Below are 13,004 nucleotides of genomic sequence, written 5' to 3'. Positions count from 1 at the left end.
TTTCCTGCACTAGAGATCCAGTACTGTATACCCTCCAGTGTCACCCCAGCATTTCCTGCACTAGAGATCCAGTACTGTATACCCTCCAGTGTCACCCCAGCATTTCCTGCACTAGAGATCCAGTACTGTATACCCTCCAGTGTCACCCCAGCATTTCCTGCACTAGAGATCCAGTACTGTATACCCTCCAGTGTCACCCCAGCATTTCCTGCACTAGAGATCCAGTACTGTATACCCTCCAGTGTCACCCCCAGCATTTACACCACCGGCCTCCTTGCCCTTCACTCGATGTTCACCCACTGTCGGAGGTGCCAACTTTCAGATGAGGTGTTAAATCGAGGCCCTATCTATCCTCTCGGTGGATGCAAAAGATCCCGCAGCAGAATTTGCAGAAGAGCAGAGTAGTTCATCAGTATAAAAACAGAAAATGCTGGAAATACTCAGCAGGTCAGGCAGCATCTGTGGAGAGAGAAACAGAGTTAACGTTTCAGGTCGATGAACTTCGTCAGAACGTTAACTGTTTCTCTCTTCACAGATGCCGCCTGACCTGCTGAGTATTTCCAGCATTTTCTGTTTTTATTTCAGATTTCCAGCATCCGCAGCATTTTGCTTTTGTAGTAGTTCATCTCGGTGTCCTGGCCAATATTTATCTTTCTACCAACATCACAGATTATCTGGTCATTATCTCATCGCTGTTTGTGGGACCTTGCTGTGCACCAAGTGGGTGCTGCGGTCCGCCATTACAACACGTCAAAAGTATTTCATTGGCTTTGAAGCATTTTGGGATCATCCTGAGGTCATGAAAAGCGCTGCAGGAATGCAAGTCTTTCTTTTAAAGAGGAAACATGAGAAAAGCTCGGATTTTAACCCAGGGCAATGATCAGGCGGGGTGGGGGGTGGGATCCCCTTCCGCCCCCTATGGCATGAGGCCAGGCCCATCTTAATTCCCCCGCTCGACCAACCCGGCGGGAGTGGGAAATCGAGCGGCTCCTGCAGGTCTACAAGGAATCTTAAGTTGTGGAGCTTCCCTGGGCCTCTTTGGACCTGATCCTGCTCACTGCCGGCTTCCCGCTAGCAGCTCCAGGGCCACGCACCAGCATTTCAACGCTAAAACGGCATCATCCAACACTGACATTTAAATATTTGAGGCCTCGGCCTGCCAGTGGTGATGGGGCCTCGATACTCCTGAAAACCCAGCCGTTAAGATGGTGGTGGGGACGCTCACACGGCGGGCAAAGCTCGTCCACCAGTCTAACCCACCCCGCCACACCCCATTTCCATCATTTGGGCCGGGTTCAAATCAAGCCGACTGGATTTTTTTGGGGGTGGAGACAACTGCGATACTTCAATCTGAAGCAGAAAATCACTTCTGCACCTTACCAAAAATGAGGAAAGTTGCTCCACAAAATGAAATAACCCATTAAATAAGACCACATAGTGGGTGGGAAACACCGTTTAAAATGATCAATACAAAGTTACAGGCTGCCTGTGCAGACACACAAGGTTTCCTTTCAATCACCTGGAGACACTCCCCCCACCACCAAACCCTCCTCTCCCCCAAACACCTTACCCACCCAACCCTCCTCTCCCCTCCTTCCCCACCCAAACCTCCTCTCCCCCCCGACCCACCCAACCCTCCTCTCCCCCCGACCCACCCAACCCTCCTCTCCCCCAAACACCTTCCCCACCCCAACCCTCCTCTCCCCTCCTTCCCCACCCAACCCTCCCCTCCTTCCCCCCCAACACCTTACCCACCCCCAACCCTCCTCTCCCCCCCGACCCACCTTACCCACCCAACCCTCCTCTTCCCCACCCAACACCTTACCCACTCGACCCTCCTCTTCCCCCCGACCCACCCCTTCCCCACCCAACCCTCCTCTTCCCCACCCCCCAACACCTTACCCACCTCTTTCGCCCCCCCTACCCACCCAACCCTCCTCGCCCCCCCTTACCCACCCAACCCTCCTCGCCCCCCCTTACCCACCCAACCCTCCTCGCCCCCCCTTACCCACCCAACCCTCCTCGCCCCCCCCTTCCCCACCCAACCCTCCTCTTCCCCACCCCCCAACACCTTACCCACCTCTTTCGCCCCCCTACCCACCCAACCCTCCTCTTCCCCCCCTACCCACCCAACCCTCCTCTTCCCCCCCTACCCACCCAACCCTCCTCGCCCCCCCTTACCCACCCAACCCTCCTCGCCCCCCCTTACCCACCCAACCCTCCTCTCCCCCCCCTTTACCCACCCAACCCTCCTCGCCCCCCCCTTACCCACCCAACCCTCCTCTCCCCCCCCTTACCCACCCAACCCTCCTCTCCCTCCCACCCACCCCAACCCTTCGTTCACCGCACCACACCCCATACTCCAGAACCCTTGCAGCAGTCAGGACTGTCTGAAGTTATTGTTTGTTTGAACCATCTCACGCTGTGACGTCTAATATCTGAAAGAGAGAGGGTTGCGAGACTGCGCTTAGTTCAACCTGAACACAACCCCTGGACTACTCACACCTTCTCAGCCAACAGAAAAGCTTTTTTAACTGGAACAGACTTACAGGATAATTTGAACCTTTCCTCCATGGAAATGGGAGTTGCTCATCTTGATACAGAGAAATTGCCTTCTACAATGTTCCAGAGCCTGCTCCCTAGGCAAGGCAAGAAATCTGCAAACTTCTCCACGTGTGCAGGTACTCAATTTCATCCGAGAGGCTCATGTGTGCTGCGACAAGCAGGAAGTTGGGAAGCCCACTTGCTCCTCGACCGACCTGGTCTAGACACTCCAGACGAGGATTAAGTTTTAAAACACTGAGGTCAATGCTGCAATCTTATCCTCATCGCAAATGTACACAAAACCATCAGACACCAAGTCCAAAGGCTTAAACTTTATTTCTACCAGAACTTACAGGGAGGAGGGAAAGGAGAGAGAAAGCGAGAGGAAATAATATATGCACCCGGTAAGGTGGTGCAACTGTGGAATAGGGATTTAACACAAATAAAGTTTTCACACTTCTGTCCCTGGTTAGAGATTAATCGCATTCAAAACCATGCCCGGGAATCAGATAGAATATCAGAAACTAAGCTTTTCTTTGGGTGAAGTCGAATGCTGACAGCAGATCGATCAGAGTTACTCAGCAGTGGCAGGTGATAATCCCTCCCGTATTCAGCTTGGCAATACGTCATTCTGACTTGTGAAAAAGCCAGGGGAGACCAGTTCAAAGGGAGAACTGATTTCGAGGCTTTGTCCTCATTTTTTCTTTGGTCCCTTCTCCAGAGGTTGTCCAATGTCCCTCCCACGCAGCTTGAGGCCTTTAAAAGAAAACAAAATACTTTTGGTTAAAACCAAATCATTCCATCTAAACTCAAACTTGCTGGTTATACTCTGTTTAATGGAGGGTGGTTGGGTGGGCATTTTTTATTTATTAGTTCCTGGGATGTGGGCATCACTGGCAAGGCCAGCATTTATTGCCCATCCCTAGTTGCCCTCGAGAAGGTGGTGGTGAGCCGCCTTTTTGAACCACTGCAGTCCGTGCGGTGAAGGTGCTCCCACAGTGCTGTTAGGGAGGGAGTTCCAGGATTCTGACCCAGCGACAATGAAGGATCAGTGATAGACTTCTAAGTCAGAATGGTGTGTGACTTGGAGGGGATCTTGGAGGTGGTGGTGTTCCCATGCATCCGCTTCCCTAGATCTTCTAGGTGGTAGAGGTCACGGGTTTGGGAGGTGCTGTCGAAGAAGCCTTGGCGAGTTGCTGCAGTGCATCTTGTAGATGGTACACACTGCAGCCACGGTGTGCCGGTGGTGGAGGGAGTGAATGTTTAAGGTGATGGATGGGGTGCCAATCATGCGGGCTGCATTGTCCTGGATGGTATTGAGTTTCTGGAGTGTTGTTGGAGCTGCACTCATCCAGGCAAGTGGAGAGTATTCTATCACACGCCTAACTTGTGCCTTGTTTATTGTGGAAATGCTATTGGGAGTCAGGAGGTCCAGATAGCACTGTCGATGACACCTTCCATCACTTTGCTGATGATTGAGTGTAGGCTGATGGGGTGGTAATTGGCCGGGTTGGATTACCTCTTTTTTTTGTGGACAGGACATACCTGGGCAAATTTCCACTTTGTTGGATAGATGCCAGTGTTGTAGCTGTACTGGAACAGCTTGGCTAGAGGCACAGCTAGTTCTGGAGCACAAGTCTTCAGCACTACAGCTGGGATGCTGTCGGGGCCCACAGCCTTTGCTGTATCCAGTGCGCTCGAGACGTTTGTTGATATCATGTGGAGTGAATCGAACTGGCTGAAGACTGGCATCTATGATGGCGGAGACCTCCGGAGTGGATGATCCGAGGTGGGTTGTCCAGTTGGCACTTATGGCCAAAGATGTTTATGACGCTTCAGCCATGACTTTTGCAATCGGGTGCTGGGTTCTGCCAGTGTTGAGGATAGGGATGTTGATGGAGCCTCCTCCTCCGATTAGTTGTTTAATTGTCCACCACTATTCAAGACTAGGTGTGGCAGGACTGCAGAGCTTTGACCTAATCCGTTGATTGTGGGATCGCTTAGCCCTGTCTATAGCATGCTGCCTCCGCTGTTCAGCATGCATGTAGTCCTGTGTTGCAGCTTCCCAGGTTGGCACCTCATTTTTAGGCACGCCTGGTGCTGCTCCTGGCATGCTCTTCTGCACTCCTCACTGAACCAGGGTTGGTCCCCAGGCTTGGTGATAATGGTAGAGTGAGGGATATGCCGGGCAATGAGGTTACAGATTGTAATGGAATACAATTCTGCTGCTGATGGCCCACAGCACCTGATGGATGCCCAGTTTTAAGCTGCTAGATCTGTTCTGAATCTATTCCATTTAGCAGTGGTAGTACCACACAACACGATGGAGGGTGACCTCACGACAGGACTTCGTCTCCACAAGGACTGTGCGGTGGTCACTGCTACCAATACTGTCATGAACAGATTGCATCTGCGATAGGTAGATTGGAGAGGACGAGATTAAGTATGTTTTTCCCTAGTGTTGGTTCTCTCACCACCTGCCGCAGGCCCAGTCTGGCTGCTATGTTATTCGGGACTCGGCCAGCTCGGTCAGTAGTGGTGTTACCGAGCCACTCTTGCTGATGGACATTGACGTCCTCCACCCAGAGTACATTCTGTGCCCTGGCTACCCTCAGTGCTTCTTCCAAGTGGTGCTCAACAGTGAGGAGTACTGATTCATCAGCTGAGGGAGGGCAGTAGGTGGTAATCAGCAGTAGGTTTCCTTGCCCATGCTTGACCTGTTGCCATGAGATTTCATGAGGTTCGGAGTCAATGTTGAGGACTCCCATGGCTAGTCCTTCCCGACTGTATACCACTGTGCCGCCAATACTGTGGAGGAGGAATTCCTGGAGTGTTTATGGGATGGTATCCTGGACCAATATGTCGAGGAACCAACCAGAGATCAGGCCATCTTAGACTGGGTATTATGTAACGAGAAAGGATTAATTAGCAATCTTGTTGTACGAGGCCCCTTGGGTCGGAGCGATCATAATATGATCGAATTCTTCATTAAGATGGAGAATGAAGTAGTTGACTCGGAGACTAGGGTCCTCAATTTAAATAAAGGAAACTACGATGGTCTGAGGAGCGAGTTGGGTAGGATTGATTGGAGAATGGCACTCAAAGGGTTGACGGTGGATAGGCAATGGCAAACATTCAAAGACCGAATGGATAAACTACAGAATTTGTTCATCCCAGTTTGGCATAAAAATAAAACAAAGAAGGTGACCCAACCGTGGCTAACAACGGAAATTAGGGATAGCATAAGATCCAAGGAGAGGGCATATAAATTGGCCAGAAAAAGCAATAATCCTGAGGATTGGGAGCAGTTTAGGATTCAACATAGGAGGACAAAGGGATTAATTAAGAAAGGGAAAATAGAATATGAGAGTAAGCTTGCAGGGAACATAAAAACTGACTGTAAAAGCTTTTATAGATATGTGAAGGGAAAAAGATTGGTGAAGTCAAGCGTAGGTCCCTTGCAGTCAGAATCGGGGGAATTTATAATGGGGAACAAAGAAATGGCAGACCAACTAAATACATATTTTGGTTCTGTCTTCACAAAGGAGGACACAAATAACCTCCCAGAGATGCCGGGGAACATAGGGTCTGATGAAAGGGTGGAACTGAAAGAAATCAGTATTTGTAGGGAAATGGTGTTAGGAAAATTGATGGGACTGAAGGCCGATAAATCCCCAGGGCCTGATAATCTACATCCCAGGGTACTTAAGGAAGTGGCCCTAGAAATAATAGATGCATTGCTGGTCATCTTCCAGAACTCGATAGACTCTGGAACGGTACCCATGGATTGGCAGGTAGCTAATGTTACCCCACTATTCAAAAAAGGTGGTAGAGAAAAGGCGGGGAATTATAGACCGGTAAGCTTGACATCGGTAGTGGGGAAAATGCTAGAGTCCATTATAAAAGATGTAATAGCAGAGCACTTGGAAAGCAGTGACTGGATCGGACAAAGTCAACATGGATTTACAAAAGGTAAATCATGCTTGACTAATCTACTGGAATTTTTTGAGGATGTAACTGGTAAAATAGATAAGGGAGAACCAGTGGATGTGGTGTATTTGGACTTTCAGAAGGCTTTCGATAAGGTCCCACATAAGAGATTAGCGTGTAAAGTTAAGGCACATGGGATTGGGGGCAAGGTATTGACTTGGATAGAGAACTGGTTGGCGGACAGAAAACAAAGAGTTGGAATAAACGGGTCGTTTTCCGAGTGGCAGGCAGTGACTAGTGGGGTACCGCAAGGATCGGTCCTAGGACCCCAGCTGTTCACAATATATATTAATGATCTGGACGAGGGAATTGGATGTAATATCTCCAAATTTGCAGACGACACAAAGCTGGGTGGGAGGGTATGCTGTGAGGAGGATGTCGTGAAACTCCAGCACGATTTGGACAGGTTGGGTGATTGGGCAGAAACATGGCAAATGCACTATAATGTGGATAAATGTGAGGTTATCCACTTTGGTGGCAAAAACAGGAAGGCAGATTATCATCGGAACAGCAATAGATTGGGAGAAGGGGAAGTGCAACGAGACCTGGGTGTCCTTGTGCACCAGTCGCTGAAGGTAAGCATGCAGGTGCAGCAGGCGGTTAAGAAGGCAAATGGTATGTTGGCCTTCGTAGCAAGAGGGTTAGAGTACAAGAACAAGGATGTCTTGCTGCAGTTGCACGGTGGCATAGTGGTTAGCACTGTTGCCTCACAGCGCCAGGGACCCGGGTTCGAATCCAGCCTCAGGTGACTGTCTGTGTGGAGTTTGCACATTCTCCCCGTGTTTGCGTGGGTTTCCTCCGGGTGCTCCGGTTTCCTCCCAGTCCAAAGATGTGCGGGTTAGGTTGATTGGCTATGATAAATTGACCCTTAGTGTTAGGGGGATTAAATACGTGGGGTTACGGGGATCGGGTGGGATATGTGTCGGTGCAGGCTCGATGGGCCGAAATGGCCTCTATCTGCACTGTGGGGTTTCTGTGATTCTGTGATTGTACAGGGCCTTGGTGAGACCGCACCTTGAGTATTGTGTGCAGTTTTGGTTGCCTTACCTGAGGAAGGACGTTCTTGCCATGGAAGGAGTGCAGCGAAGATTCACCAGGCTGATACCTGGGATGGCAGGAATGACGTATGAGGAGAGATTGTGTCGATTGGGCTTATACTCACTGGAGTTTAGAAGATTGAGAGGGGATCTCATCGAAACCTATAAAATTCTGTCAGGCCTGGACAGACTAGATGCAGGAAGGATGTTTCTGATGGCCGGGGAGTCCAGAACCAGGGGTCATAGTCTAAGGATAAGGGGTAAGCCATTTAGGACTGAAATGAGGAGGAATTTCTTCACCCAGAGAGTGGTGAACCTGTGGAATTCTCTGCCACAGAGGGTGGTGGAGGCCAGTTCATTAAATATATTCAAGAAAGAGTTGGATATATTTCTTAAGGCAAAAGGGATCAAGGGATATGGGGAGAAGGCAGGGACAGGGTACTGAATTTGGATGATCAGCCATGATCTCATTGAATGGCGGAGCAGGCGCGAAGGGCCGAATGGCCTACTCCTGCTCCTATCTTCTATATTTCTATGTTTCACACCTGGTGGGTCTGTCCTGCTGGTGGGACAGGACATACCCAGGGATGGTGATGGAGGATTCTGGGACATTGGCTGAAAGGTATGATTCTGTGAGTATGATTGTCAGGCTGTTGCTTGACTAGTCTGTGGGACAGCTCTCCCAATTTTGGCACAAGTCCCTAGATGTTGGTGGGGAGGACTTTGCAGGGTGGACTGGGCTGGGTGTGCCTTTGTCGTATCCGAATCCGACGCCTAGGTCAGTGTCGGGTGGTCCGTCCGGTGTTATTCTTAAGTGTGTGTCTTCAGGTGATTGACCGGAAACCACAATGGAGGATATGAAGGAAAGCTAAGGAACATCAGGAGCAGAAGAGGGAAATTGCATTACCAGGCCACCTGCTCTCCTTGCGATCAGCTGACTGATGGGAGGCTGGGGATGGAAGCAGAGACCTTCCTGGTGTGTGGCTCAATTACCCCCACCCCCATCGGGCAGCTAAGAGCGTAAGAGAAAGGCGGCGCCCGCTGACTCACCAAGTACTCTTTCAACCTTGCCAAGGACCTGGTTGTTGGGAATAGCTTTTCCACATTCGTAGTCAGCAATGACCTGAGGCTTTTCACTGATTCTCTGAAGAGAAAACAAAGCAACAATGGGTTAGATGGGAAAGCGCTCCAATTTCTGCACCGGGGTACATTTCCTACAATGTGGAGGCAGTGCTTCACACCCAAGAAAATAGCGCTACTTCCCAGTGCCAGGACATCCCTGAAAACTGCTCTAAATATTCTGCGACCCCAGCCCCCGTCTCCCCACACACCCCGACACCCGCACCACGGAACAGACCCCGGCACCCCCACCAACAGAACAGAGCTCGACACCCCCACCAACAGAACAGACCCCGACACCCCCACCAACAGAACAGACCCCGACACCCCCACCAACAGAACAGAGCTCGACACCCCCGCCACGGAACAGACCCCGACACCCTCACCAACAGACCCCAACACCCCCACCAACAGAACAGAGCTCGACACCCCCACCAACAGAACAGAGCCCGACACCCCCACCAACAGAACAGAGCTCGACACCCCCACCAACAGAACAGACCCCGACACCCCCACCAACAGAACAGACCCCGACACCCCCACCAACAGAACAGAGCTCGACACCCCCGCCACGGAACAGACCCCGACACCCCCACCAAAACAGACCCCGACACCCCCACCAACAGAACAGACCCCGACACCCCCACCAACAGAACAGACCCCGACACCCCCACCAACAGAACAGAGCTCGACACCCCCGCCACGGAACAGGCCCCGACACCCCCACCAACAGAACAGAGCCAGACACCCCCACCAACAGAACAGAGCTAGAGACCCCCACCAACATGTGAAGGAATAAGCCATATTCAGAATAATACACCATTCTATGAAATAATTCTGGCCTTTGTAACATGACAAACTGGGCTTGAAAATCTAAAAACCTAACTATGAAAAGCTGTAAACAGCATTCAGGCTGTTGACACTGAAATCAATAGCCTTGTTGAAACAGAAGGTTAAAGGTTCCTGAAGTCTACAGCTTGGAAAGAACACAATGGTACACCCTGTTAAGGTGTCTTAAACCAACACTTCGGAAAGAAATACAAGATTAAGAAACATATGCGTTCGTAAAAATGACATCAAATGAAACACAGGAGACACGAGTCTGTGTTACAACCAGCTGAGGTAACTTAGAAGACAATGGTCCACCCGGTTGAGGTGTTTTTAATTTACACGTTGTAAAAAAAAGACACAAACGGAAGACTTTGCTAAGAATGACATCAAATAGATGCACCTGCTGGTTACATCGTTTTTTATAAGCTTCGAACACCTAAAGGGGAGAAACATAATTCTTAATGCTTCAAGCTGATCTAACTGTAAAAACATCAGGGGTCAGCAGAAACAGACTAGAGATAATTAGCTTACATCAGCAGAACATTTCAAAGGAAATACCACTGCAAAAGGGTATAAAAATTGAACTTTCAAATGGGATGATAGATTCACTGTAAAGGGGCAAAGCAATTCTCGACTTCAGAGGCAAGCTCTGTAAGTCTTCAACTCTTTGTATCTTGGGGATCAAGGTATTGTATTTGATTTTGGTGGATATCCTGGAATAAACTGAGAACTGTAAAACTAGAGAAGTTAAGATTTGAGAATAAGGATCTCTGATAATAGAATTGTAAGCTTTTTGTATTTGGAACTGTTAATGTAGCGATTGAAACACCTACTGCAATTACATGTTGGTTCTTTAATAAATCTATATATTTTTAGAATTGTCTCACATAGTACTTCTGTATCAAACTCGCAAACTCAATCTCTGTACACTCTTTGGTGAGGAGTTGCAGGGTTCTGGGGGAGTTTTCCGGACCCTCACAATATCCGGAAGGTTACAGTCTAGCTAAACTAATTAAAAGTGCCATCTAGAGGATGGTAACATCTTCAGGTTGTTCCTTTCCTTTAGGGAGAGATGGTCCAGACCTTTAGACCCAATTAAGCGTCGTTAGGATTCGGCTACCTCAAATTTTAGTTGAAAGTGAACGTCTGGGGAATACATCTGATCTGGGGTAACCCTAAAGGGGCTCGGACTAGTAATAATCCCTTCAAACAGAACAGACGCAGACACCCCCCACCAACAGAACAGACCCCAACAGAACAGACCCCGACACCCCCACCACCAGACCAGACCCCGACACCCCCACCACCAGACCAGACCCCGACACCCCCACCACCACCACAACAGACCCCGACACCCGCACCACCAGACCAGACCCCGACACCCCCACCAACAGATCAGACCCAGGCACCACCAACAGAACAGACCCCGACACCCACACCAACAGAACAGACCCCGAGAACCCCACCACCAACAGATCAGACCCAGACACCAGACAGACCCCAACAGAGAGACCCCACCAAAAGAACAGACCCCGACACCCCCACCAACAGAACAGACCCCGACACCCCCACCACCAGACCAGACCCCGACACCCCCACCACATCAGACCCAGACACCACTAACAGACACAGACCCCGACACCCCAACAGAGAGCGACCCCACCAACAGAACAGACCCCGACACCCCCAACAGAACTGACCCCGACACCTCCACCAACAGACACAGACAGCCCCACCAAAAGAACAGACACCGACACCCCCACCAACAGAACAGACCCCGACACCCCCACCCACAGAACAGACCCAGACAGCCCCACCCACAGAACATACCCAGACACCAGCACCCACAGAACAGACCCAGACACCCCACCAACAGACCCAGACAACCCCCACCAACAGACCCAGACACCCCCCACCAACAGACCCAGACACCCCCCCACCAACAGAACAGACCCGGACACACCCACCAACAGACCCTGACACCCCCCACCAGACTCAGGCACCACCAACAGACCAGACCCCCCCACCAACAGAACAGACCCAGACATCCCCAACAGAACAGACCCAGACACCCCCACCAACAGAACAGAGCTAGACACCCCCACCACCAGACCAGACCCCCACACCACCCACCAACAGAACAAACCCAGACACACCCACCAGCAGACCCAGACACACCCACCAACAGACCCAGACACCCCCCACAGAACAAACCCAGACACCCCCACCAACTGACCCAGACACCCCCCACAGAACAAACCCAGACACCCCCCACCAACAGAACAGACCCGAACAGGCCCAGACACCCCACCAACAGAACAGACCCAGACACCCCCACCAACAGAACAGACCCAGACATCCCACCAACAGACCCAGACAACCCCCACCAACAGACCCAGACACCCCCCCACCAACAGAACAGACCCTGACACCCCCCACCAGACTCAGGCACCAACAGACCAGACCCAGACACCCCCACCAACAGAACAGACCCAGACATCCCCAACAGAACAGATCCAGAAACCCCACAAACAGAACAGAGCCAGACACCACCACCAGACCAGACCCCTGCACCACCCCCATCAGACCAGACCCAGACACCCCCACCAACAGAACAGACCCCAACAACCCCACCACCAGACCAGACCCATACACCACCCACCAACAGAACAAACCCAGACACACCCACCAGCAGACCCAGACACACCCACCAACAGACCCAGACACCCCCCACAGAACAAACCCAGACACCCCCACCAACTGACCCAGACACTCCCCACAGAACAATCCCAGACACCCCCCACCAACAGAACAGACCCAGACACCCCCCAACAGAACAAACCCCCCACCAACAGACCCAGACACCCCCCACCAACAGACCCAGACACCCCCCAACAGACCCAGACACCCCCCACCAACAGACCCAGACACCCCCCACCAACAGACCCAGACACCCCCCACCAACAGACCCAGACACCCCCCACCAACAGACCCAGACACCCCCCACCAACAGACCCAGACACCCCCCACCAACAGACCCAGACACCCCCCACCAACAGACCCAGACACCCCCCACCAACAGACCCAGACACCCCCCACCAACAGACCCAGACACCCCCCACCAACAGACCCAGACACCCCCACCAACAGACCCAGACACCCCCCACCAACAGACCCAGACACCCCCCACCAACAGACCCAGACACCCCCCAACAGACCCAGACACCCCCCACCAACAGACCCAGACACCCCCCACCAACAGACCCAGACACCCCCCACCAACAGACCCAGACACCCCCCACCAACAGACCCAGACACCCCCCACCAACAGACCCAGACACCCCCCACCAACAGACCCAGACACCCCCCACCAACAGACCCAGACACCCCCCACCAACAGACCCAGACACCCCCCACCAACAGACCCAGACACCCCCCACCAACAGACCCAGACACTCCCCACCAACAGACCCAGACACCCCC

General features: G+C 51.7%; 1 protein-coding gene across 1 annotated transcript in view; it reads right to left on the bottom strand.

Annotated features, from left to right (window-relative positions):
• Positions 1 to 2,861: 2,861 nt before the first annotated feature.
• The window catches only part of edf1 (endothelial differentiation-related factor 1), a 48,511-nt gene continuing 38,368 nt past the window's right edge, over positions 2,862 to 13,004 (bottom strand). The window contains exons 4-5 of the mRNA XM_085965930.1: positions 8,622 to 8,715; positions 2,862 to 3,300 (exon numbers count right to left, since the gene is read on the bottom strand). Of these exons, the coding sequence (XP_085822056.1) occupies positions 3,239 to 3,300; positions 8,622 to 8,715 (156 nt within the window). The 3' untranslated portion in view covers positions 2,862 to 3,238. The remainder of the gene's footprint in view (positions 3,301 to 8,621; positions 8,716 to 13,004) is intronic.

The sequence above is a fragment of the Somniosus microcephalus genome, chromosome 23, assembly GCF_052327205.1.
Source record: "Somniosus microcephalus isolate GS21.2 chromosome 23, FLI_Smic_1.0, whole genome shotgun sequence".
Taxonomy (NCBI): Eukaryota; Metazoa; Chordata; class Chondrichthyes; order Squaliformes; family Somniosidae; genus Somniosus; species Somniosus microcephalus.
This window is presented reverse-complemented; position numbering and strand designations above follow the sequence as displayed.